This window comes from Dreissena polymorpha, chromosome 13 (genome assembly GCF_020536995.1).
Source record: "Dreissena polymorpha isolate Duluth1 chromosome 13, UMN_Dpol_1.0, whole genome shotgun sequence".
Taxonomy (NCBI): Eukaryota; Metazoa; Mollusca; class Bivalvia; order Myida; family Dreissenidae; genus Dreissena; species Dreissena polymorpha.
The window spans coordinates 56,983,101-57,010,857 of record NC_068367.1 but is presented as its reverse complement, the minus strand read 5'-3'; the positions used below and the strand labels follow the sequence as shown (position 1 = coordinate 57,010,857).

The 27,757-nt window shown below is 35.9% G+C and overlaps 1 protein-coding gene across 5 annotated transcripts in view; it reads right to left on the bottom strand.

Annotated features, from left to right (window-relative positions):
• Positions 1-6,444: 6,444 nt before the first annotated feature.
• Positions 6,445-27,757, bottom strand: part of LOC127855382 (serine/threonine-protein kinase tousled-like 2) — a 59,328-nt gene continuing 38,015 nt past the window's right edge. For all 5 annotated transcript variants that reach the window (XM_052390891.1, XM_052390894.1, XM_052390893.1 and 2 more), the window contains 11 exons: positions 25,219-25,383; positions 23,793-23,874; positions 20,126-20,217; positions 19,164-19,253; positions 17,705-17,874; positions 16,167-16,202; positions 13,732-13,867; positions 12,814-12,925; positions 11,852-11,959; positions 10,013-10,119; positions 6,445-8,807 (listed from right to left, as the gene is read on the bottom strand). In XM_052390891.1, the coding sequence (XP_052246851.1) occupies positions 8,672-8,807; positions 10,013-10,119; positions 11,852-11,959; positions 12,814-12,925; positions 13,732-13,867; positions 16,167-16,202; positions 17,705-17,874; positions 19,164-19,253; positions 20,126-20,217; positions 23,793-23,874; positions 25,219-25,383 (1,234 nt within the window). In that variant the 3' untranslated portion in view covers positions 6,445-8,671. The remainder of the gene's footprint in view (positions 8,808-10,012; positions 10,120-11,851; positions 11,960-12,813; positions 12,926-13,731; positions 13,868-16,166; positions 16,203-17,704; positions 17,875-19,163; positions 19,254-20,125; positions 20,218-23,792; positions 23,875-25,218; positions 25,384-27,757) is intronic.

Sequence of the window (27,757 nt, the reverse complement as noted above, 5' to 3'; positions counted from 1 at the left end):
CTCATTCGTAGCTAGTCGTGGGCCGGTCGTAAGCGATTCATGCAACTCGTGAGCTCCCGAAAAATCGTGGCCAGATTTTAAACGTGTATAAAATTTGACCAGGACCTCCAAGACTGAATTTAATCGCAGTTGACTCGTAACAGCGTCGTAGTGCGTTTTTGGGCGTCGTAATGGAATCTTAGGTAATTCGTGACTCAATCGTGAAATCGGTGATCACGTGATCTGTCTACGAATCAGTTACGACTTTGTCAAGACTCTCACGAGTTCACACCGAGTGAGTTGAGAGCCCGCTAAGATTCTCGCGATTTAGATCAAGACTCTCACGAGTTCACCCCGATTGAGTTGCGAGTCCGCTAAGATTCTCGCGATTTAGATCAATACTAATAGATATTGGCGCCTAATTCACGGGTATGTTCGGTGAGGCCCTAGCTTAGACGTGACCGATCTGCATCGTTCGTAGTACAGTCGCAGTAGATTCTTACACATCGTAATGACGAGTGTTGTCAATGTGCTGTCGGTGTGCGAACACTGGCTACAGGGTCTTTCTTCGTCAGCCACTTACTTCGCAATTCAATGAACGACGCGAAGGACAGATAACATGTATGGGGTCTAGTCCTTTTCTTTGGATTAGACCCTGAGGGCCCGCGGACGCTCCCTGCATTCGGGCAGTGATGTACGCCCACTTGCTGACACTTCAAGGATATTCGGTCGTCTGAGTTCGATACCTGGCCGCCGGAAGTTGGTACTGACACCCATAGCGACCGCGCGGTCTCTGTCGTCGGATAGAGCTAGCAGTGGGCGTCGGTGTCGGCTACCGGCGAATACGTCTGAGTTCGTTACCTGGCCGCCGGAAGTTGGCACTGACACCCATAGCGACCGCGCGGTCTCTTTCGTCGGATAGAGCTAGCAGTGGGCGTCGGTGTCGGCTAGCCCCCAGGAAAACCCCTACGTGACGCATTGGTGATTGTAACTGGGTCAGGATCGTGGTCTACTGTGGGAATTGAACGCTTAGAGGAGACGTACATGATTACGAAGATGACATGTACTGTTTGAAGATGAGGCAAGTATTCGTTGGATGTAAATTCTATGTTAATAAATGATATTCTTTAAACACTAAAAAGTATGCACCGTAAGTAATCGGTCCTACTAAATGCTGCTAAAACGCAACTAATATATGTCCAGGGTGTTCACTGTTCAGTAATATCCAATGTTATCCATATATTTAAGTAACACATGGGAGATAATTATGATGAACCTGACAAATATGTTCGACAAAAGCAAACGTTCAAATTGTAACACAGGCAACATATTTTAGGTTAAAGTCCTGGATATGTTTTGATCCATAGCTAAGTCATTTGCAGGGGACTTCCAGATAAAATGTGGCAGTCAAGTACTAAATAAAGTCAATGGACTATAACGCAAAGGTTGCCTCATGAAAATTACAAGAAATCAATTACCATAAAGGATGGCTGGCATTAAAGAAAATCCTTACTTGCCACAAATTGAAAGTCTATTCAACAAATACAAGTTATCTGTTGAGGTGTTAGGAAACAATGTAAAGTTTTTCTAGAGCAGGAGTCTCCACATAAAATTCATTAACATAAACACTTAAACTGCCTTAAGCAATCGTTTACCAGTACTGTCAACTCTTTACTGTAAACATGCAGCACTGACGAATTTTAATTAACACAAGACATGATTTCTTAATTGATATATGTCTATATCTCACCTCTTACAAAAATGACCTAATCAGATTGGCTTAGAGCGGTCATGTGCCCATGGAGTATTTTCCATACATTCGGAGTAATTTCCATACCCAACGAGTAATCGGGTAGTCGGTTGAGATATAATCGTTACACTGTTAGTAACATACCGTGTATGGGATATACACCCTCAGTAATTAAATACCATACTCGAGCTTCGCACTAGTATGGTATGAAATTACTGAGGGTGTATATCCCATACACGGTAAGTTACTAACGGTGTAACTAATAATCCTCAATGACTACTAGTTTATAAAGTGGTTCAAACAGGTTGGCAATCTTACTTCTACATGGAGAAAAGAAACAAACACAACTAAAAATATTTCAATTTATTTTCTGTGTTTTGACACTTGCTAGTAAATAATTATAATCATAATTATAATTATGAATCGACACATTTCAGAGCACATCAGCAAAAAAAGAAAGAATAAAAAGCAAGAAATAAAACAGATCAGTTGGGAAATGTGATCAACTATTACACAGCTTCCAACTGTAGACAAGTTCATGACCTAACATCTTTACATTTTTTTGTTTTTTTTCTGTCAGGTTGCAACACATGCATTTACAAATTAACAGTTGTTCTCTATTTTGTTAGAAAATTTATCATGAGGGCAGATGCTATTTGATGAAGAACTTACATATTTCAAGCATGCTTGCTTATTCAACAATACAAATTCCCCAAAGAGAATGAGGCCCAATGATATAACTATTGTATCTGTGAATGAAATAACAAGCAAACAGAATGGTTTTGCAGTATGTTCTTACTGAATTGTTTAATCCCACTGTACTAAAGAATGCAAATTTGTTGTTAAACTTTAACCTCAAGTCAAATGATATGAATTTATAATTTGAAGAACTATGTTGAGTATAATGATCACGCTTTAGTTCTTATGAAGGAAGTCAAAAACTTGCTAAAACACAATTTTCTTCCTACATGGAACATAACTGTACACACAAGAAAAGAAAGATATATCAATGTTTAATACTCTTTTTTTTCAATTTAAAAATAACTTACAACTACAAAGACAAAAAATGGTCAAAGCACATCTGTTTTTCCCCTCGCTTTTCAGCAAAAAATCCCAATAAAAAAGCATCATTTGAAAACAAATACATGTAAATCTATTACTGCCATATAATCTTTTTGCTTTTAATCTTTTTTTCATATCAAGTGTACTGTACTTTACTACGTATAGCGCGCAGTTTTTTTTACTGAAAATAAGAACAGCAAATGAATAGGTAACCAGATTATAATAAAATTTAGTTTGCAAGTATGAAACTTCAAACGGATCATGCTTCAGGTAGCTAACTTTCATAACTAGCCCTTTAAGTTTGTTGAGAGTATTACAGATAAAAGAAAAATGTTTGCCGCACAGAATTTTGCGAGAAGAAATGTCAAAGAATAACAAGTGTCAAACAATTTACGCAGCGTAAAATTTAACTTGCATGTAGCACACCATATAAGTTAACAATAAAATGGTACACAAACTTTTGTAACATTAAAACAAGTAAAATCGTGTACCGTTGCATGTCAACAGACAATCAAAGAATAAAGAAACATAAAAACAATCTGTACATACACGTTTAAATAGTTATGTACACAAAATGTGATCATATTGGAGGCGAAGCAATGCAGACATGATTCCTTTCATAATAAATTATGTACAAAATTAAGAACATTTTATACAACACAGCATTAATCACTTAGTACTGCAATCATATTTTGCACGAACAAAATATAAACAACGCAAGCCAATTTAATTGGTGGAAAAATAAACTGTAACACTCTTGCCTTACTAAATCATTCTTATGTTATATTAATTTAATATTAATTAATCTGTAATCAGACTAAATAGTGAACTATTAAATATTGTTATGTAATACATTAATCTCATTAAAATAAATAACATACTAAACTCAATGTTTCCAGACTTTTTAAGATAGAAAATGAATTGAGTTGTGTATTAAAAACTTTAATAAAAATAAAAAAATCCGCCAATATTTGTTCTTTCAACAAAACAATTTGATTTTTTGTCTCAGATTTATTATTGTCTCAAGACAATATTTCCCCTGTATTACTGCTTAACAATTAATGAATTCTTATTTATTGCAAAGAAGTGCATAAATATCAACAAAAACCAGTATTAACATTTCACCATTGATTAAATATTTAAACAAGTGCATAAAGATACAGGAAAATTACTTTCCCTAACACATCTTCGATTTACAAAAAAATACAACTATCACTTTATAACGCCTCATGATTAAGTGCAAAACATCAAAATATGAATACATTTGATGAAATCTTAATTTCTAATAACATTTTAATTTTATATCAAAACGTATTTTACCAGCATATATTTAAACACATGAACAAATATGATGGGAAATTGATTAAAGTGCTTGTTCTGCATAATAAATGGGAAAATATTGTTTCACCATAATTCCATTTGTCACGGCCACTTTAAAATTGTTTGAGATACAGTGAACCATTCAACATGTTCAAATACTTACACTTGCCGTGGTTAAAAAATGTCAGCCATATTAATGAAGTTATATCTGGCCAACATACATTGAGTAGTTTAAATTCACAACTAGTAAACATAAAATTAAATTAGGTGCCACAACGTACATAGCTTGAATATGATCTAAGCCAGAGCTATATTAAGAAGACATTAGAATTAGAAAATGTGAGAGTGAATTGCTACATTTTCTAAACTGTCCATACAAACAATAATTTTACAAAAATCTAAACAAAATGCCTTGCGTGAATTGCTTCAAACGGTGGTTCATACTTTCCAGCAAAAAGTGAAAAAGTTTCTGCATACAATTGATGACTAGATTCTAAAATGGTAAGATAGACACACATTCCCTCTATTGAAAACCTGCACAGACCAGTACATTTACATGTTTTGTCAACTATTTCAGCGTTGACCAGTTCATTGACATGTTTTGTCAACTATATCAGCATCAAAAATGACTCTAGGTCAATAAATATTGATGGCAAAGTGGCATTAGATGAAGAAATGTATAACGTTAATTTGACATGCTATCAATTTAATAAATTATCACACTCAACCAAACTTGACAATCGATCCACATCAAAAAGTTAACACACTTGCCTTCTAAATTAAATGTACTACTTTTAACATTAACTAACTAGAAATGGCGCGGCAGAGGCCGACGCGTATCCCCACGCCGAATGTTTGACCTAGGTGTGCCCCAGGGTTGGTAATGGGGCCATGCATAGCTGAGATTGACCGTATTGTCATAAGAGAAGTTCATCATCAATTAGAAGTGAATTGGTGTAGAAATGAAGAAGTTATAGTAAAAGGCAATTTTGGGTGGATCTGACATATGTGGGCAGGGCGCCCCAGGGTTGGTAATTGTGCCATGCATAGTTGAGATTGACCGTATTGTCATAAGAGAAGTTCAGTATCAATTTGAAGTGAATCGGTGTAGAAATGAAGAAATTATAGTAAAAGGCAATTTCGGGCGGGTGTGGTCTATGTGGGCGGGGCCCCAGGGTTGGTAATGGGGCCATGCATAGTTGAGATTGACCGTATTGTCATAAGAGAGGTTCAGTATCAATTTGAAGTGAATCGGTGTAGAAATGAAGAAATTATAGTAAAAGGCAATTTTGGGTGGGTGTGGTCTATGTGGGCGGGGCGCCCCAGGGTTGGTAATGGGGCCATGCATAGTTGAGATTGACTGTATTGTCATAAGAGAAGTTCAATATCAATTTGAAGTGAATCGGTGTAGAAATGAAGAAATTATAGTAAAGGCAATTTTGGGTGGGTGTGGTCTATGTGGGCGGGGCCCCAGGGTTGGTTATGGGGCCATGCATAGTTGAGATTGACCCTAATGTCATAAGAGAAGTTCAGTATCAATTTGAAGTGAATCCGTGTAGAAATGAAAAAATTATAGTAAATGGGAATTTTTTGGTGGGTGTGGCCTATGTGGGCGGGCGCCCCAGGGTTGGGATTGGGGCCATGCATAGTTGAGATTGACCCTAATGTCATAACAAAAGTTCAGTATCAATTTGAAGTGAATCCGTGTAGAAATGAAAAAATTATAGTAAATGGAAATTTTTGGTGGGTGTGGCCTATGTGGGCGGGGGGCCCCAGGGTTGGGAATGGGGCCATGCATGGTTGAGATTGACCGTATTGTCATAAGAGAGGTCCAGTATCAATTTGAAGTGAATCGGTGTAGAAATAAAGAAGTAAATGTAAAATAACCTAAAAAAATGAGTGATAATTTCTGACGCGGCCCCACCCCAACCGCTATAACTTTTGACCCAGGGGTCAGATCAAAATTCCAAATAGTGCAGGGTCGAACATATGCTCATAGCTACCATGTGTGTAAGTTTCAAGGTTCTAGTGCTTTTAGTGTAGGAGGAGATAGTGGCCAGGACGGACGGACGGACGGACAGACGGACGGACGGACGGCGGAGATAACCACAATATCCCCACCTTTTTTTCAAAAAGCGTGGGGATAATTATCACATTGTGTTGTCATTATTATAGCACAGATAGAGAAAACAAATCACACATTACACTATGCTGTATGGTCAATTACCAAAATTGTGACTACTTGTCAACGCCTAAAAAAGATAAAGATAATATCCCTTAAAAACTTGGGTCAGTAGCTATCACAAATAGAAATACTGTAATCAGTTGTTGTATTTTCAATGTTCAGAAATATTTATAAAGTATCAGAGGACTTGATTATCAAGTCATTAATTGAAAACATTGAAGAATATGACAACAGCAACATTGTATGGAAGAATATGAGGAATGGTAGCACTTGTTTTTAAACGAGACAATCACAGTGAATGGAAAAATAACTAACATATCATGACTTTTAGTCTAATTATGCCAATATATCCTTAAATCACAATGTCAAAACTTCAAGACCTAGCCACCATTTTACTCATACAACCAGTATCTTGCATTCAACACATACATTATTAGGGCACTATAATGCCTTGTTCTTCATTAACCCCAAAGACCCAAAGACACAGAATTACGGATAGTATTTGCACAATTTCTAATAACAAGCCCTTTTGGTATCCAACAGATGAATAAGTCAAGCAAATTACTTATTAACGTAGTTTACTTGTTGATCAGAATTAACCCATTTTTGCCTAGTGGACTCTCCCATCCTTCTAAATTGGATCAATTTATTTCCAAAATTAGGGATGTCTAGTATATTTATTTCTATATTTAGAATATTTCTTACAGAAATTCCTTTAAGCAAACAGTGCAGACCCTGATGAGACGCCGCATCATGCGGCCCATCATCTGGGTCAACGCTGTTAGCCAAGGCCTTTTTACTAGACGCTAGGCATAAATGGGTTAATATCCTTTTTGAAATATTTTTAACATTTATTATAATCTATTCATTTTCATCAGAACAAAAAAGAAGTTCTACAGTGACAAAAAAAATACAAACCCACCAGCCTTACAATTGTTAATTTTAATTGGGGCTTTTTTCAGATTCTCAATTTTATATATGCTGGCTTGTAACATTTTCTTGGTCTCGAGTAAAAATATAATAATTCTGACTTGCTTGTTTAAACAGCAAATGTACCTTTTATTTAATATGATTCTCCTTTTCGTATATAGCATACAAAATAAACTTCTTAATGTGAAAATGGATTTCAAATAATAGCAATACTTTTATATGATCAATTCATCACACTTATTATCAAGCACAAATTCCACACTCCTAGCTAATACCAAAATAATACGCATAATGTATTAACAAACAGATTGTTCATAATGTTTAAACTGTTATTTACCGAATTATCTAAGTAATAATAACATATTACCAGTGAAACTTCCAGCTTTCATTTAATGTATTAACTTGCATTCATCACATGATCCCAGAAAAAAGAATGTATTAGAAAACAAGAGCTGTGTTTGTGAAACACAATGCCCCCTACTGCGCCGCTTTGAAGTCATATATTTGACCTTTGACTTTGAAGGATGACCTTGACCTTTCACCACTCAAAATGTGCAGCTCCACGAGATACACATGCAAGCCAAATATCAAGTTGCTATCTTCAATATAGCAAAAGTTATGACCAGGCGTCAAGTTTGTGACACATAAAATGACAGACAGAAAGGCCAAAAACTAAATACCCCCAATCATTCGATCCGGGGGCATAAAAATAATTTGAAAGCACATATTACAATCCCTAGAATGCCACACAACTGTTATCAAACTGAAAATACTAGAGCAGTCATAATAGCAACAATTAAACTTTGCAAAGAGTTCAAGGTCAAGGCTTTAAAAGCAGCCACTCCTCTCAGATAAAACTTGCTTAAAACTTTTCAACTCTGGCCAAACCAGACTTGTTAATGAAAGATTCCCAACAATCCTTTACTACCTGAAATCATTCATTACCAGTTAAGCTGTTACTCATTCATCCCAAAAGAAAGACAGCTGAAGCACTTTAAATGAATTGTTCCAAAAAAGGTCCATAGCATTTCAATCCAAGTTTAATATTAATTTGCATGAAAAAAAAAATTGTTCGACCCCATTAAATGCCAACTGTTGAAGGCAAAAATTACGTTACCCGGTACTTTAACACAGAACTGATGGGAAAAAAAAAACTACAATAAATCAATCACATCCACCATTTACATTCAAACCTGAATGATGGAACTAACTTCCAGATAACTAATGGAAATAATCCGCAGTAACGAACATATCACACAAGGTTTTTTCACAATGTATTTATATCCACAGTAAAGTACTCCTGTAGGGAAAACACTGTGTACAGATACAGAATTTCGCCATCACAACTTTCAGCTGAACGCACATCACATACACACAGAAGCATCTGTGGTAGAGTCAAGGTCATTGTTTCAGGAGCCAAATCAGCATTTGGCGCACATCTAATGCTACGTGTGTTTGTCGCCGAATGTGAAGCTCGGGGACTGCGCGTGATTGGAGCCGGAGCTGCCGGACATCTGACTGATGTTCACCACAGACGACGACTGGCTGAGACCTGTCATCTGGTACTCTGGTTGCCCTTGCCTGCAATTGGTCATATAACTAGAATGGTCTCATTTAAATAAGAAATAGTGGGGGGAGGAAGGGGCAGGAGAGGGGGCACTTTTTAATTTTTCGTTTTTATGCCTTCCCTTTTTAAATCTGAGGCTCACCTTCCTTTTTTATGACCCACCCTTTTAACAGAGTACTTTAAAAAGTAACATACAGTATAGCTTGGTTATTATTTTATTTTTCTTATTAAGAAACACACCTCAAGGAATATGTGCTGAATGGATGCTTGAACATAAGTACTTGAATGGAGACAGCACAATTTAGACTGCAGTTATGACGGTCTTCAAATGGGTTGGATGTACACATAGTTTGATCTCATTTAATTGAGCCTCGCTCTGAGAAAACTGGGCTTAATGCAAGTGCATAAAGTGTCATCCCAAATTAGCCTGTGCCATCTGCACAGGCTTATCTGGGATAACACTTTCTAACTACAATGTATTTTTTGTTTAAAAGAGACCTCCTTTAATAAAAAAATTCATATAATCAGAAAGTGTCGTCCCTAATATAGCCTGTGCAAACTGCACAGGCTGATCTGTGATGACGCTTCACAGACATTCATTAAGCCCAGTTTTCACAGATTTATTAGCACATAAAACCCCCTGGTTAGCTAAAATGGTTATTAAATTAGAATGTTTGAAGGATGATATTAACCTTGACCTTTCACCACTCAAAATGTGCAGCTCCATGAGATACGCGTGCATGCCAAATATGAAGTTGCTATCTTCAATATAGCAAAAAATTATTGCAAAATGTTAACGTTGGCGCAAACAGACAGACAGGGCAAAAACAATATGTCCCCCACTATAGTGGTGGGGGACATACAAAGTTGTTTTTTTTAACAACAGATATTGCCGAGCCTTTTTTATCACAAAAAATATTTTAACATAAAATAATTGCAATTTCATTTGCAGAAGTACACTTTTTTCATGGTAGTCTACCTAGTTCCTTTAACTTAGTATTTTGAGACGCCAAATTGTCTGCAAAATAGTAACGTCTGCAAAATAGTACAGTTGCAATAGCAAGCCAGCATCATCTTAATTGTTTTTAAATCGACTTTAATCACTGCCAATACGACAGGCCTTTGCTGTTTATAATGCGCCTTGCATGAAAAATGACAAGCCTTTGCTCTTTACAATGCGCAGTGTATCAAAACTGAGAAGAATGTTCACATATCTTACCCTCCTTTAGATTTCATTGCTGCTGGCTTGAGATAATCATCTTGCGCTAGCAGCAGCACATCCGGGCGCATCTCTTTCTTGTATTGTAAACACTTTCGTATGAACATCTACAACAACCAACACCACTAGTGAGACTCAAGGCATTAATATATATCACAGCGTTTTATTTTGTTCAGCGATTTAGCTTAAGCATAATGGCAGGAACGAGGGGCACTTACGTTTCGAAGCAGATTTTTAAACATTGATTATTGAATTTAAGCGTAAAACACAGTATTACTGAATTACTTGGTTTGAGCTTCAAATTATTTTTAATAAGAAACATACTTTCAGGAGTACCTGCTGAATGGATACTTGAATATAAGTAGTTAGTACTTTAGTGGAAACAGCATAATTAAGTAACAATGTTCACAGTTTACCATATCAGAAAGTTTTCCACCTGCACCTATTCACCCCCCCCCCCCCCTAAATTCCTTTTTTATAAGTCTGGCTAAATCCCTTGTTGTAATACTGAAGTTCAGTGCGGCAAAGAGTTGAAAAATTATATGAGCACCATTATAAATCTCTCATACATTTAAAGGGTACAACCTTTTTTATTATAAACTTATATTACAATGTTATTGTTGAATATTTAATATAGCAAACAATTTAACTCCAAAAACTCTAGCAGGAGAGACATTATTCACTACTTTTTATAACATACCACCAACTATAACCATAACATGTCTAAAAGTGGGATAAATACCTTGGAACTGCTTATGTAAGGCATTGGGGGTTAATTAAGTTCTAGAATTATCTAATCAGTGTTTTTTTTTCACTTATAGGGGAATGGTGGCAGGGCCCGTCCAAAGGGGAAAAAATGTGTCGTTTTTAGGAAAAGGGGAAAATTAAAAATTCACTTGTTTATATGTTATGATATTTATTATATTAATACACATGTTTGTATGAATATAATATTCACAGCTGAATGTCTTTGTCCTTTTTCTTAAAATTAAAATATATATCAATGATTTTTTCAACATTTAAGTTTCAGACAGTTCAGCCTTCATGCACTGTCTCAGTTTTTTTTTAGCCATTTTGAGTCTAATTGGGATCATTCAAATCGATAAAATGGCAAATTTGAGCATTTTTTATCAATAAAATGGACCAAATTGGAATGATTTTATCAACAAATATTGACACAATATAGATACATCAGGCCTTTTCTTTGCCATTTTTGGGAGAAAAAATGCAATTAATGTGAAAAGTCCACTGATTTGGGAAAAACTATTTAATACAACTCTTTATAATTATTCAAACTAATATAAATTATAGCTATATACTTTTTTAGTTGTTTATGAAATAAATTTGAGATATATTTATCATGATTATGAGACAGTTCTTTCTAAAAAAAAAAGTTTTTTTTTTTTTTTTAACTTCTTGAGGGGATTTTTGTTACAAAATGGGGGAAAAATATATACTCTTATTTTGAGGGGAATGGGGCCGAATATCAGCCCCGAAATTGCCATAAAAAAACACTGATCTTGTTCATTTGGATTGTTTTCTAACACGCAAGGTAAAATTCCTTGATTTCTACATGAATTTTGTATGTGCCTACAACTCAGGTATTTATACCTTGCATGTGTGAAAATTTTCATCTCAGATTAGCATGTGCAGTCCACAGAGGCTAATCAGGAAGGACACTTACTGAATGGAATTTTTGTTTTAAAAGAAATCTCTTCATCACAAAAATGTCAGTTAAAGTGGTAAGTGTCGTCCCTGCGGACAGCACAGGCTAATCTGGGACGACACTTTACGCACATGCTTTAAGCCCCCTTTTCCCAGAGTGCTGCATATTTCTACCTTGGCCTCTGGAGTGACTGGTGGCTTGGATGGAAAGTCCACCTCTTTTGCATTCAGGATCGTGTTCTCCTCTAGGATAGCAGCCTGTGACAGGTTGTGGCCAAAAGGCTGAAAGGATCACAGAGATTGGCATTAGATACATGAATATCCATATATGTTACCACTTCTATATGTATTTTTACGCATTTGTAGTCCCTCAGAAAGTTAAATTTTATAAAAGACTTTTCTTACTACATTCAAGTTTCAAAGGTTTCAGTTCCAACTCTTAGATACTGATGAGCAGCAAACAGCATAAAACCTGAACAGACTGCGAGTTACTCGCAGGCTGTTCTTGTTTTATGCTGTTTGCAAAAGCCATTTTCACTTTGCTTCTTATGGGGTTAAGGGTTAATGCAACATGACTGCTTGTAACGTATCTTCTTTCTATTCCAGCGATGTGAATGTACAGTTCATATCGGTGAATAAACTGTATTCACAAAACAATGCATGGCCAAGGATCTCTCATTCTTTCCATAGAAGAAGCAGACAGACCACTGATGACCAGTTTATTTAAGCTTGATGGTGGAGCAAATATGAGCCCTGGTAGAACCAGTAGCTATGGGTCTTTAGAGAGATCATTTGAACACTGCCAGCGTATACTATGGGATATCAAACTCATGATCTCTGATCACAGAGACACCAAATTCATCACATCAATGCAACATCTTTATTCAGATTTTAATGATTTTTATTTCAAATGTGTACATACATGATTTTTTTAGGGGTGTGATTAAAGAACCACCTCTGGTGAGGAAATGCCCTACCCCTTGACAAGATTCAACTAAACTCTTTATTTGCATATAGATTCAGCTAAGTTTATAAATATTTCTAAACTTAGTATGATATTAAAAGTGAGAAAGTCAGATGAAAAAAGTAAAAATCACACCCCTGATTTTCTCTATTAAAGCAAATCCATTTCATACCTTTTTTCCATAAAGACATTGGTAGAATATCACACCCACTGACCAGACATCGACTTTGGACGAGATTTTTGGTGGGTTTTTACCCACCATAAAACATTCTGGAGGCAAGTACCTAAAACAGATATTCCATATTGAACAAACTTATATAAAATCAAACAAACTGAAAATGTAAGATAAGACAAGCCATAAGGTATGCCTCCTGCCAAGTGATAATGACTTTAAACACCAATATTTTGTTAGTCTGCCAAATTTTAATGGTAACGTTTAAATAATAACATTATAATAATAAACAGATGTTATTCCTACTACGAAAGAGTAGCTTTTACACTAAAGCTAGAGTTTGTTTTATCTGCATGGATTGTGGTACATGTATGTGTTTTTCAATAGTATTTTAATATCAAGTCAGTCAGTTAACCCACTCACACTCTTCCTGAGCCGACTGGATTACAAGTTCTATGTGCACATACTTGTGCCAATAACATACAACTACCCAAACTGACTCAGAGATCGATAAAGAATGGCCGTTAAAATGATTTCATGAACACTCTACTTTTGTGCCCCCCCCCCCCCCCCCCACCCAAGAATTAAACCAGCCTACCAACGATCTGTAGCCAGGCAGTCTACCTACCAACTGAGCAGCCTGGTCACTCGTGCTAAATTATCATTTTAATAGGTTATCATTCACTAATATTTTCTACTCACTTATTCCCTATACTGAAATAAAAAAGCCCCCCCCCCCCCCTACCTCCAACCTCACCTGCGTAAAGCACAGTGAGTGCCTCACCAGTATGTGCCTGTCCCATGGAAATTGAGGTCCATGCTGTCACTATAAGTGGTTTCATTAGGGGAATAATTAAAAAAGACCCCCCGCCCACCCACCCCCTAACAATCTCCTCAGGATACAAACAAATGCCTCACCAGTATGTGCCTGCCCCCTGGGAAGTGAGGTCCATGCCATCATGATTAGTGGTCTCGTCGTCCATGATCTTGCTGAGACCAAAGTCCGTGATCTTGATCTCACCACTCACCGACGTCGTACCGGTCATTGATGAAGCTGTTGGAGATTATTTTAAATTATTACATGTATATGGAAACGGTTTTTGCAAGGGTCCGAGGCGCGTAATCACAAAAAAAATCTTTAACTTAAGTCTATGAATAAAAAATATTCTTCACATTAGATTATTCAAGAACTGTTTTACTTTTGAGTAGAATTTGGCATTAACAGCCTCTATTTGCCTCATTCCTCATGTAGAACGTTTTGTTAATGAAATACTCCCCAGTAATAGTCTTTATATATTCAAACACTGGAAGTCTTTTTTCAAAATGTCATTATAGTGTTAAATAATTCAGGTTTTCAACAAAAAAGGTCATTCAGACATTTTAACAATTGAATCAAATCGTTATTGAGACAAGGCAGTCCAAGAGAAATCTATGAGTCCCTCTGAGATTCTTTAGACCTCTTAGTGGTAACCTTGATTTTCAGCCAACGCCATTTGCTCATGACTTTGGAATCTTATGAATACCATTAACTTTTCATGAAAATCGTTCAATAAGTATAGGAGATATCAAGCCTATACAAAAACAATTAAGGTTAAACTATAGACAATCAAGTGTGACATAGACACATTGTCACTGACGTATGCCTTCTGAACATTATCTCAATTACCATAACCCTTTACCACTTAGATATGTAGCCTTCTGAACATTATCTCAATTACCATAACCCTTTACCACTTAGATATGTAGCCTTCTGAACATTATCTCAATTACCATAACCCTTTACCACTTAGATATGTAGCCTTCTGAACATTATCTCAATTACCATAACCCTTTACCACTTAGATATGTAGCCTTCTGAACATTATCTCAATTACCATAACCCTTTACCACTTAGATATAGAGAATAATAGATAAGTGTTGATTATAGATCAGGTTTATCATGCGAGGCTCAGAAAACAAAAAGCACGAGCCTTGGTGAGTGCTTTTTCGTTTTCGTGCCGAGCATGATAAACCAGATCTATAATCAACACTAATCTATTATTCTATTTATCCCACTTTTTATTTTGTAAACCTTTTTTTAAACAAAATAAGTTTGAATGGATAATTTCGCTGGATTTATGACGTCATTTTGTCGAAATATTGACGTTTCCTGCCGTTGATTATAAATGATATTTAATCAACGGGGCTTTCATCAACCGAATTCGCTGTAAAAGTGGGATAAATGTATTTTCAAGCATTTGTAGTCCCTAAGAAAGTAATTTTTTATTTTTTATTTTTAATCACTTAGTTTACAAAAGCACACATGCCAGTACATGCTTGCAGATTCATTATTACACACAAGTTCTAGATCAGTAGTTAAATTAAAGGGAAGTAATTTAGAGGATCTTGTACATTATTTCAATCACTTAGTTTACAAAACCACACATGCCAGTACATGCTTGCAGATTCATTATTACACACAAGTTCTAGATCAGTATAGTTAAATTAAAGGGAAGTAATTTAAAGGATCTTGTACAGTATAATAAAGAACAATTGAGTAGTCTCCCTTGGTCACACTCTCATGGCCCATACACAAAATGGCAGGTTTCTTTCATCTTTTATCATAACATGCACATGTTAATTATATGTTTAATTATATATTTTGATATAAATATATTGAGGTAAGGTGAATTTAAGAATTTAATAAACAATTTGTACATGAAATATACAGGGTGTTATCTTCAGCTGTCTTATGACTGTTAAAATCAATATTTACATTCAGAAATCTATGGAAAATTGAAATAATGTTTAGGACGCTCTTATAAGACGAGTTCTCAACTTTTTAATCAAATTCTGAGGTAAATTTTCCCGTCTTATAATCGAAGAAATACGACAGTTAAATACCTTTCTTACTAGATACAAGTTTTAAAGGCTTCATTTACAACCCTTAGATACTGATGAGCAGCAAACAGCATTACACCTGAACAGACTGCCAGTTACAATACCCTTTACATTTCATGAAAATCCTTTCAAGGGTATTTAGAGTAGACATGAAAACGTGGCTCAAACCCTTTCCTTGAAGAATAAGTATTGAAGACCATGAGTTGTATGTACTGAATCAGGCCTGACAGACATGCAGTCCCAATGCCCTTAACATTAGGGGCAAATTAGAGGCCAGTTGCATGAAAATTTGTTAAAGGGATAGAGGATATTTAGAGACTGGTTTGGCGCTGACTGAAAGACAGACAAATGGGATTCCTATAATCCCACAGCCCGCTTTGCAGCATGAGATAAAAAAGTTCAAGGTCACATGAATATAAATTTTTATTTGAATTTTAGAGTTCTTGAACTACCAACAATAAAACAGTACTTACATCCATTTTGGGCAGGATGTCCTAGTAATATATTACCTGAAAATAAATTATATCAAAGATTAAAAGCAGCATTCAACAAGTGTATGTTGATATTATCACGTACTGCGCCGTCCTTCATTCAATATAGAACAGAAAAAGCAGCATAAGGACCCAATGCAGATAAACTTGTTTGCTGGTATAAACAATATTTAATAACAAGTATATTAACGGTCAAAATTGAGAACAGCTGCCAGTCAAGGGAAATGGCCAAAGTGACCAATGTCGACGAGTGTCGGCTATTCTCTGATCACCATTTTTTAGATGGTTGGTCAGTTGGTAGTATTGCCATGTCGTTACCCCACCCAGTCGTTCACACACAGTGTAAAACAAGAAACCGTCGGAGATGCTCCCCAAAGTTTTTTTTGTCACAATATTGCACTATATATTCAGATAAAAGGAAACGTCTTGAGGGGCATTACTTTGGACAAAATAATACGATGGATGGTTTAGCAACTTAAAAATGTCAAAGGGCCATAACTCTCTAAATAAATCATCTAACCAGAACCCACAAATAACATGCGCATCTCCTCAAGGTAGTTAAGCTTCTCATAAAGCTTCATTGAATTCCAGTCAGTAGTTGGGGGACAAGAATTGCACTATATGTACAGTTTATAGAAAATTTCAAAGGGCCATAACTCTGTGAAAAATCATCCGACCATAACCAGCTGATAATATGCACCTGTTGGTAGTAAGCTTCCCATAAAGTTTCATTGAATTCCGGTCATTAATTGCTGAGAAATAGCATGGACAAAAATAGTGCACGGACGGACACAGACGACGCGGCGACTATATGCTCCCCCAAAAAAATTTGGGTGGAGCATAACAAAGGCTTATTGCTGATAACTAGGCCTAACATAAATAATTTGTATTAAATAATAACACTTTACCAGCGATAAAGATCTATTAACTTTGACACGCTCTCATGCTTAGTCGTTATGAATGAAGCCGATAACTTCTAATACACATTCTTATTGTTACGTGCACCTGTTTCGTTTGTGTTCTTGTGACCGTTGTTATCAGTTCAAACATGACTTTCAGAGTGAAATATACTGTGGACAACTGACTGTCATTCTCAAGTGTAATATAGAGTGATTTTTTTCAGGGAGAATCCAGACTGACCATTGTGTGCAATTGACCATTATTTTCAAGTGACCATTATGTCAGTTTTGAATCTATATAATAAGCAAATATGTACATAAAATATTGGTAAAAAAGTAAACACATCTATAGATGAGGCGCGCGCTGGGAAAACCAGGCTTAACGCATTCAGTATCCTCCCAGATGAGTCTGTATAGCCTAGGCTTATCAGGTATGACACTTTGCTTTCATACAATTTTCTGTTTAAAAGAAGTGTCCACTAAACAACAATCCAATCTACATGGAAAGTGTCGTCCATTATTAGCCAGTGAGGACTGCACAGACCAATCTGGGAGGGAACCTAATGTACACGAATAACGCCCGGTTATCCCACAGCAGCACAAATATTTGTTCAAACCTACCAGGTTTTAAATCATAGTGAATCACAGGTGGCTTAATTTCATTGAGATACTTGAGCGCGCTGACTGTCTGACAGACTATAGACCGCGCCTCCTTCTCAGGGATGCATTTGTTTTGCTTCAGATAGAAGTCCAGATCATTCCCCTCACAGTACTCCAGTACCGTACAGAATCTGAAACATCAGCACTGGAGCATTAGAGCCTCTCCTGGGAAATATCAAGGCTAAATGCATGTGCATGAAGTGTCGTCTCAGAGTAGCCTGTGCATCGCACACAGGCTTATCAGGGACAACACTTTCTGTTTTTATGGATTTTTTTGTTTAATGGAAGTCTCTTTTAAACAAAAATCAAGTATAGGTGGAAAGTGATGTACCTGATTAGCCTGTGCACAATGCACAGGCTAATCTGTAGACACTTTACGCACATGCATCATACTGTGTGTCTTATTCTGACAAAACTGGGCTTAATTCGTGTGCGTAAAGTGCCGTCCCAGATTAGCCTGTGCAGTATGTACAGGCTAATCAGGGACGACACTTTCCGCTTTAATGGTATTTTTAGTTTCAAGGAAGTCCCTCCTTACCGAAAATCAAGTTTAGGCGTAAAGTGTCGTCCCTGATTAGCCTGTGCAGACTGCACAGACTAATCTGGGACGACACTTAACGCACATGCATTTTGCCCAGTTTTATCATTTTTCCAAGAGAAAAAGAATGTGCTGCTCTTACATAATATAAACCTCATAGAATATTTTGTTATTAATAGCTATTATTTTTACAGCAGTCGGGTTTTTAACTTGGTGTATTTTTGTTGTTGGACCAATTAGAACTTTGATGAACATGTTATAACAATTTTCCCAACAAGAAAACATGCAAGCCTTTATATCACAAGCCCTTGCTTCATAGAACTGTTATTTTAAAAAATTCAAATAAGATTCAAAACAAATCATTGTAATTTTAAAGACAGTGTGTACAGTTAAAAAATCATTTGCACACATTTTTTTCACTGCAATTAACATTATCTAAATCTAAATGCACACTTAGCTAATAATAAAGTAAATAGCAAAGCCAAATATACAAATAATTGTATCCACGAGAGACAAATCAATCCAGCTTTTTGACTGACAAGTTCAAAGATTTAACTCTTTCAGTGCTGGAACCGAATTTTGAAGGCCTTTGCAAACAGTTTGGATTCTGATGAGATGCCACAGAACGTGGCGTCTCATCAGGATCCCAACTATTTGCTATTCTGATAGTAATCTTTAAAAAAAATCGAAGGAAATGCTTATTTTAGAAATTCAGCAGACGACATTTTAGCAGACCACAAATTTCCCAGCATGCAAAGGGTTAAGATATTTCTAGACACTGACTCAGGAAAAAGTTTGCCAACCTACAGCCAGATAAGTCATACTATGGCCAATAAAAATCCCAATATCAGTAAAGAACACCGAGCACAGTGGGTGACTTACGAATTATTATCTATTTCAAAGACATCATATAGTCTGACTATTCTTGGATGATCCAAGCTCTTGTGAATCTTGTATTCCCGCAAGGCATGCCTGAAAAGCAAAACATGGCTGGTTTATGTCTCACCATTTGGGTATGGGAGTGGGACAATTGGAACAGAGAAAATTTGCATTATTGGGACTAAAATAGGGCAATATAGTATTTTGGTTGGGCTTACAAATACTATATAATTGAGAATATAAATTATCTTTAAAATTATACTTTTTAAGTTCATTCAGAAGATAAATTGACAGGATAAAAGATGAATAGAATTCATAAACACACAATTTTGTCAAATATTTATGAATTTATATAAAATGTGTAAAAAACTTATTATACATATATTTCAATATAAATTAAAATGAAATATATGAAGAACATTTGTCGAAAAATGCGATAATTCTGAAATAAAAAATGTCTGTACAGTCAAATTCGCCAGCATGTATATCATGCATGTATGATGTGAATCTAAATTTAGTTTTACAGATCATATTAATTTCCTGCAACGATATCTATTCACACGACACACGATCACTAACTCCGATCCTAATAGAAAGACAAATGCTTTGGTTATTGTAGAAAAAATATGTACGAAATATCTTCGTCACAATCGGCTCGGGGCGCTGCATTTTATGAAATTCGTCTTTAATGTATAATTTTTCTTGCCTATTTTGTGTTATTGTAAAATTTTTATCAATATATTACAATTAAACACATACACAAATCTTGCATACCCACTTTCAAAAGTGTTGTTTTAAAAAAAGCCAAATTCTCATCAAAACGCTCTTGAGTCATATGCCTGGGAAAAACCAGTACTTGATGAGATCTTAAGAACTCTTCCAGGGTGGGAATCTAACCTGTGACCTCCGTGCTGCGAGGTGGTGCCATATCCACTACGCCACGGCAGCCTCTAAAATGTACTTACTTGATATAGTTTGCCTTTTTGTCATCTTTCCATTCTCTGTTCAACTGGTGAATCTTGCATGCTACATATCTCTGCTCTTTCAGGTCAAATCCCTGCAGGACATAGACAAAATGGTGAATTAGATAGGGCGGAATCAAATATTCTAAATAGCATTAAGTGTGCAGGGCCCTCGATTTGCACTTTTTACCGCCGAATATCTGTGGCTTCCCCAATTAAATAAACAGCTGCGCCATGAGCGCATGATACGCCCGTCGTTCGCCAATGAAGTAGTAAGGTAATAAATAACCCTTTGAATCATTTTTTTACTTCAGTTTATTTGTATTTGAATACATGGTTTATTTTATAAGTACATGAGCATGGAGCGCCGTCTCCTTGACATTCATACCATATCTTTTTTTGAGTATATGTATGCATTTCTTTAGAGGATATGGAGTTGAAGTAAACCTGTTATAGATATTTTGACCAATAATAAAAGAGAAATGTAGATGGGTAAGTGGTAGTGTACAATCGGAATAGAAAAAAGCTCACCTTGTTCAATTTTTCAGGGATACTAAAAAAAAAAAAAAAAAAATCCATCGAAGGATATTTGAGGTACAGTAGGACATTCAATGAAATCACGAAATTTTGACGAACAAAGTCCCATAACTCTGGAACGACAATTCAGAATTCCGTCAAAAACGAAAGGGGATCAGGGTTTATCAATATTAAGATTGTGTTGAAATTTGAAAAAAATCCATCGAAGGATATTTGAGCTACAGTAGGACATTCAATGAAATCACGAAATTTTGACGAACAAAGTCCCATAACTCTGGAACGACAATTCAGAATTCCGTCAAAAACGAAAGGGGATCAGGGTTTATCAATATTAAGATTGTGTTGAAATTTGAAAAAAATCCATCGAAGGATATTTGAGCTACAGTAGGACATTCAATGAAATCACGAAATTTTGACGAACAAAGTCCCATAACTCTGGAACGACAATTCAGAATTCCGTCAAAAACGAAAGGGGATCAGGGTTTATCAATATTAAGATTGTGTTAAAATTTGAAGAAAATCTGTCAAAGGATATTTGACGTAGCGTACGACATTAACAGACGGACGGACGGACGGACAGACAGACGCGGGGTATACCATAATACGTCCCGTCATAGACGGGCGTATAAAAAGTATACTGTTTCCCCCTATTTCAGCTAAAAATCCCCCCCTCCATAAAAACAAGAAAAAACTTCTTTTTTTTTTTTTACTTTTATACAGTGAAAACTCTCTTTACGACCACCTCGGTATTTCGACCAACTCGCTTAGTCGACCGCCATTTTTTAGTCCCAATTTTTTCCTACTATATTTCAATGGTCATTACACTCACTAATCTGACCAATCTGCTAATCTGCTATTACGACCACTTTAATCAGTACCAATGATCGATTGTTCTTAATTGACACCCGCCAAACGACCAGTAATTTTCACACCTTACTTGATCTAGTGTTGTGGTACTATCGGGCTTGTGTACAAAGCCATTCTGACCCAATTGACCACAATTAACGACAACTGTTTTTGGCATGGATTTGCGACACAGGTGTTAGATTTTCGCCACTTGTTATAATTTTTTACCCTTGATTGACAATTAGCTATTATTATTGAGACTGATGGGTAAATTAGTAGTTGTTTGGTACACACTAAGATCAAATACGGCAAATAATTTAACAGTTAGGATATTTGAGTAACATGGTTTTGTTCGTGATAGATATAAAAAAAACGACCTTAATACAATATCGTTATTCAAAATGGATAAGCGAAAACGGACAGACTTGTGTTAAAAAGAAAAGATTGATTTGATCCATGTGAGTGATGGGAAATCTCAAAGGCAGTTGGCCGAGTTATTCGGAATTGGAAAGACTCAGGTTCAAGCTAATCTGAAAAGAAAAGCTCAATATTTCGTTTTCGACGAAATGCTAAGCAGACGACAATTGACTCATTCTTTAAGTAAATACCAAGGATCTTGATAACAAGTACATGTACATGTAATTTCACTTCTTGTATGAACAACTTGAAATACTATCTTTGTACAATGTATAATAAACAGCTGCGCCATGAGCGCATGATACGCCCGTCGTTCGCCAATGAAGTAGTAAGGTAATAAATAACCCTTTGAATCATTTTTTTACTTCAGTTTATTTGTATTTGAATACATGGTTTATTTTATAAGTACATGAGCATGGAGCGCCGTCTCCTTGACATTCATACCATATCTTTTTTTGAGTATATGTATGCATTTCTTTAGAGGATATGGAGTTGAAGTAAACCTGTTATAGATATTTTGACCAATAATAAAAGAGAAATGTAGATGGGTAAGTGGTAGTGTACAATCGGAATAGAAAAAAGCTCACCTTGTTCAATTTTTCAGGGATACTAAAAAAAAAAATAAAAAAATCCATTGAAGGATATTTGAGGTACAGTAGGACATTCAATGAAATCACGAAATTTTGACGAACAAAGTCCCATAACTCTGGAACGACAATTCAGAATTCCGTCAAAAACGAAAGGGGATCAGGGTTTATCAATATTAAGATTGTGTTGAAATTTGAAAAAAATCCATCGAAGGATATTTGAGCTACAGTAGGACATTCAATGAAATCACGAAATTTTGACGAACAAAGTCCCATAACTCTGGAACGACAATTCAGAATTCCGTCAAAAACGAAAGGGGATCAGGGTTTATCAATATTAAGATTGTGTTGAAATTTGAAAAAAATCCATCGAAGGATATTTGAGCTACAGTAGGACATTCAATGAAATCACGAAATTTTGACGAACAAAGTCCCATAACTCTGGAACGACAATTCAGAATTCCGTCAAAAACGAAAGGGGATCAGGGTTTATCAATATTAAGATTGTGTTAAAATTTGAAGAAAATCTGTCAAAGGATATTTGACGTAGCGTACGACATTAACAGACGGACGGACGGACAGACGGACGCGGGGTATACCATAATACGTCCCGTCATAGACGGGCGTATAAAAACAATGTATAAACTGATGACTGTTAAATTGTATGCAAAATGATTTAAGTTAATTGAATATTTACGTTGTTGTAATTATATGTCCATCAATTTCATGAAAACTCAGAATTAAGACTACCTCACTATTTAGACCACTTTTGAAAAGTCCCTCAAGTGGTCTTAATGGCGAGTTTTCACTGTACCTATGTTGCCAGTTGGTATTGTGCAATTAACATGATTAAATGTATATTTATTTAAATTACATTAAAATATAGCAATCTTAAGTGTTGAATGGTTGGTGAAAAAATCTCCTAAAATTCCCCTTTTCGCCCAAAATGACGCGAAATTGCCTCTAAGAGGCCCTGGCCCCAATCCCCCATAGTGTAGTAATGGCCCTGGTGTGCTATGTCAAAATCAAATATTCAAAATAAAATTGTTATTTAACTGAGTCTCTTACAGGCACAAACTTATGTAGTTCAGACTTGTACAATCCTTAATGACTTCTAATTTGCAGAATGTACCAAGCAATATTTATATATTCACATATCTAATAAATCTCCTTCTAGGTTTATGAAGAACAAAAAGCTTTATGGATCAAATATTAAATATCAATCAATATATTCATTCAAATTAATTAAAGATCAGGCTTAAATAAGTGTAAAGTGTCCTCACCTTATGGACTTCACTGAAACCTCCTTTGCCAATCAGATTTAATAACAAATATCTCTCATTCAGGATTGGATGGTCTTTAAACCTGTAAACAGCATGTAAATAACTCATTTCCATAATTGTGAAAAATCTTACAACAACTTTAAATAATTCCATTTCTCTTTTAACACAGATATCTTCAATTATTATTTTAACACACTAAAATTTTCCCCAAATCTATACATACACAATTAATTCATATTAACACACTACAAAACATTTATAAAGCACAACATTTTATATGACAAGGTTATTGGTACAAGGTCAAATGTTTATTAATGCTCAACCCTAAAACCAGAGCTCTAGATAAGAGGCGTATCTGCGTATTTACGTATTGAAAAAATAAAAAAACGCATTAAAAATTGGCCCAGTACGTAACAAAACACTTTACAAATCTTGGTACATATTTTAAATCGATTAGAGTGCGTAACCGGTTTAACAATAATCCAGTTAAGTTTTTAGTGTAAGGTAACCTTTGAATCAAAAGTAGGTCAATCAAAATAAGCTTGTAATAAAAATGGCGGTCCATCATGCTTGTGGATTGAAAAGGGACGTTTTAAGCAACTTGCGGGAATATTTTTAAAGAAAGTCTGTTCACATTGTCTTTTTAAATATATTCTGTTTGCAGTTAAAAATATAAATAACAAATAATAATACTATTTCTAGATTACACACGCCTTTTACTTTTTCCGTTTTCTATGAAAATGGAAAATACCCCTAAATATTCCTAACCCTTTATGGCTGAAACAAAGGAGTAAAATACGCATTGACAATAATATCAGGGGGTGAAATACCCTTTAGACGAAATCCTTATCTGGAGCTCTGCCTAAAACCCTAAGTAAAATAAAAGCTTAAATATTAGGCTATGACTACACTCTAGATAAATGTATTGTCAGCACATTAAACCCACAAACAAACCCAAATTTGCAACACTCCACTAACAAACCTGGAACCTCAGACAAGAGAAATAGCATAAGCCTTAAGCTTTTTTTTCATTTCAATTCTGTCAAATAGCACTCAGCAGAATCAATGCGGAACAATATAGAAATGTCTGCCTGTAAGGTATATTTTGTAAAAAGTAGCATAAATATGTTGTACTGCTTACATGGATTTACAAATAACTAAATAAATATGTTTAACCCATACCCCTCAGAGGCAAAGTGAAAATGGCTATGTGCAAACAGCAAAAAGTCAGAACAGCCTGCTGTCTGAGAGTAACTCAGAGTCTCTTCAGGTTTTATGCTGTTTGCTGCTCGTCAGTATTTAAGGGTTGGAAATGACACCTTTAAAACTTGAATCTGGTAAGAAAATTCTTTACTTAAATGTAACTTTCTAATGAACTACAAACGCGTCAAAAAACGTATCTAAGTGGTAAAGGGTTAAACCAAACCTGGAACTATCCTCATTGTGGATGCGCTTCAGCTCTCGTATATGAAGGTTTCGTTCTCGCTCCAATTTCTCCAGCTCCAGCTGAAGGTCCACGTCTTCCTTTTTCAAGGCCGCTTGTCGAAGTTTCATGATGTCATCACGTTCATAGAACTCCGATAACGTAAACCTGCAAACACGTATTTTTCATAATAAACATGAATTTCAACGGAGGACAATTTTTCATCCCCAACTTCAATACTTTTACCGTTTCCTAGCTGAAAATTGTCTTTGGTTAAAACCTATTTGTTTTAGCTTAATTGCATAAAAAAAATAAGGCTAATAAAAACTTTCTATTGTCCGTTTCTTGGGCAAAACGAACACTTTGTGTCTTTTGTATAGATCTAAAGAAAGCTTCCACAAAGGGGATCGAACCCACTTATGATGACCAATATGGCCTTTGACCTTTAAATGTGACCTTGACCTTTGAGGTAGGGAGACAGGTGACACACAATACATATGGCGGAAAATTGCACCAAATTATTTCAGAATCCATGAATATATGGTAATAAATGATAAATGAGACAAGAAAGTTAACACAAATGGCCTGACTGACCGATGAGTACAGAGCAACTGCAATGTGCCTGCTTTCAAGAGAGCATCAACATTGCCTCATTAATTGTTTTAGCATCTTTCCATTTGAGAGAGACCATGATTACATAAGTTGTTACACTTCAATGATTTGATTGATTTACAAATTTTGTAAAGATCATATAAACAAGTGGCTGTATGGAATGTACACATGTAACAAGGGCTGTTTGTAAAACATGCATGCCCCCCATATGGGCTCTCCGTTGTAGTGACAGCCATTGTGTGAATATGTTTTTTTGTCACTGTGACCTTGACCTAGTGACCTGAAAATCAATAGGGGTCATCTCACAGTCATGATCAATGTACCTATGAAGTTTCATGATCCTAGCCATAAGCGTTCTTGAGTTATCATCCGGAAACCATTTTACTATTTCGGGTCACGGTGACCTTGACCTTTGACCTAGTGACCTGAAAATCAATAGGGGTCATCTGCGAGTCATGATCAATCTACCTATAAGTTTCATGATCCTAGGAATAAGCGTTCTTGAGTTATCATCCGGAAACCATTTTACTATTTCGGGTCACGGTGACCTTGACCTTTGACCTAGTGACCTGAAAATCAATAGGGGTCATCTGCGAGTCATGATCAATCTACCTATAAGTTTCATGATCCTAGGAATAAGCGTTCTTGAGTTATCATCCGGAAACCATTTTACTATTTCGGGTCACCGTGACCTTGACCTTTGACCTAGTGACCTGAAAATCAATAGGGGTCATCTGCGAGTCATGATCAATTTACATATGAAGTTTCATGATCCTAGGCATAAGCGTTCTTGAGTTATCATCCGGAAACCATTTTACTATTTCGGGTCACCGTGACCTTGACCTTTGACCTAGTGATCTGAAAATCAATAGGGGTCATCTGCCAACCAATATCAATCTACCCACGAAGTTTCATAATCCTAGGCATAAGCGTTCTTGAGTTATCATCCGGAAACCATTTTTCTATTTCAGGTCACTGTGACCTTGACCTTTGACCTAGTGACCTGAAAATCAACAGGGGTCATCTGAGAGTCATGATCAATCTACCTATCAAGTTTCATGATCCTAGGCCTAAGCGATCTTGAGTTATCATCCGGAAACCTTTTTACTATTTGGGGTCACTGTGACCTTGACCTTTGACCTAGTGACCTGAAAATCAAAAGGGGTCAACTGCAAGTCATGATCAATCTACCTATCAAGTTTCATGATCCTAGGCCTAAGCATTCTTGAGTTATCATCCGGAAACCATTTTACGATTTCGGGTCACTGTGACCTTGACCTTTGACCTAGTGACGTCAAAATCAATAGGGGTCATCTGCGAGTCATGATCAATGTACCTATGAAGTTTCATGATCCTAACCCCAAGCGTTCTTGAGTTATCATCCGGAAACAAATTTTTTAAATAAAATTCATTTTAATTATTAAATACTTACCTGTTATCGTATGCTTATACTTTCCAAGGGGAAATAACTCATCCGGAATTTTAACTGGGAATCCGCCACCTCAATACCGTAATACAGGCCAGGTTAAACATAGTGCAATGCAACCTAGCCAAAAATCGGTAACCAACCCTCAATATTCTTTCAATATATATACAAAAATATTAATCGAATTGCGGGGTGGGAGGTGGGACTTACGGATAACAGGTAAGTATTTAATAATTAAAATGAATTTTATTTAAAAAATTTGTTTTAATGTCATAAATACTGACCTGTTATCGTATGCTGATTTTGCAGCTGCGGTGGGAAGGTTCGTATATATTTTCCCAACACAGTAGAACCCATAAACAGGGTTATCAGCTAATGATATCAAGTATTCTTCGTTAAAACGGTATTAATTATGACTTCTCGGACAGAGTAATATGTCTATGTCGTAAAGAAGACACTACCGTTAGTGAAACCACAACAAGCCCAAACGTATACAAATTGTAT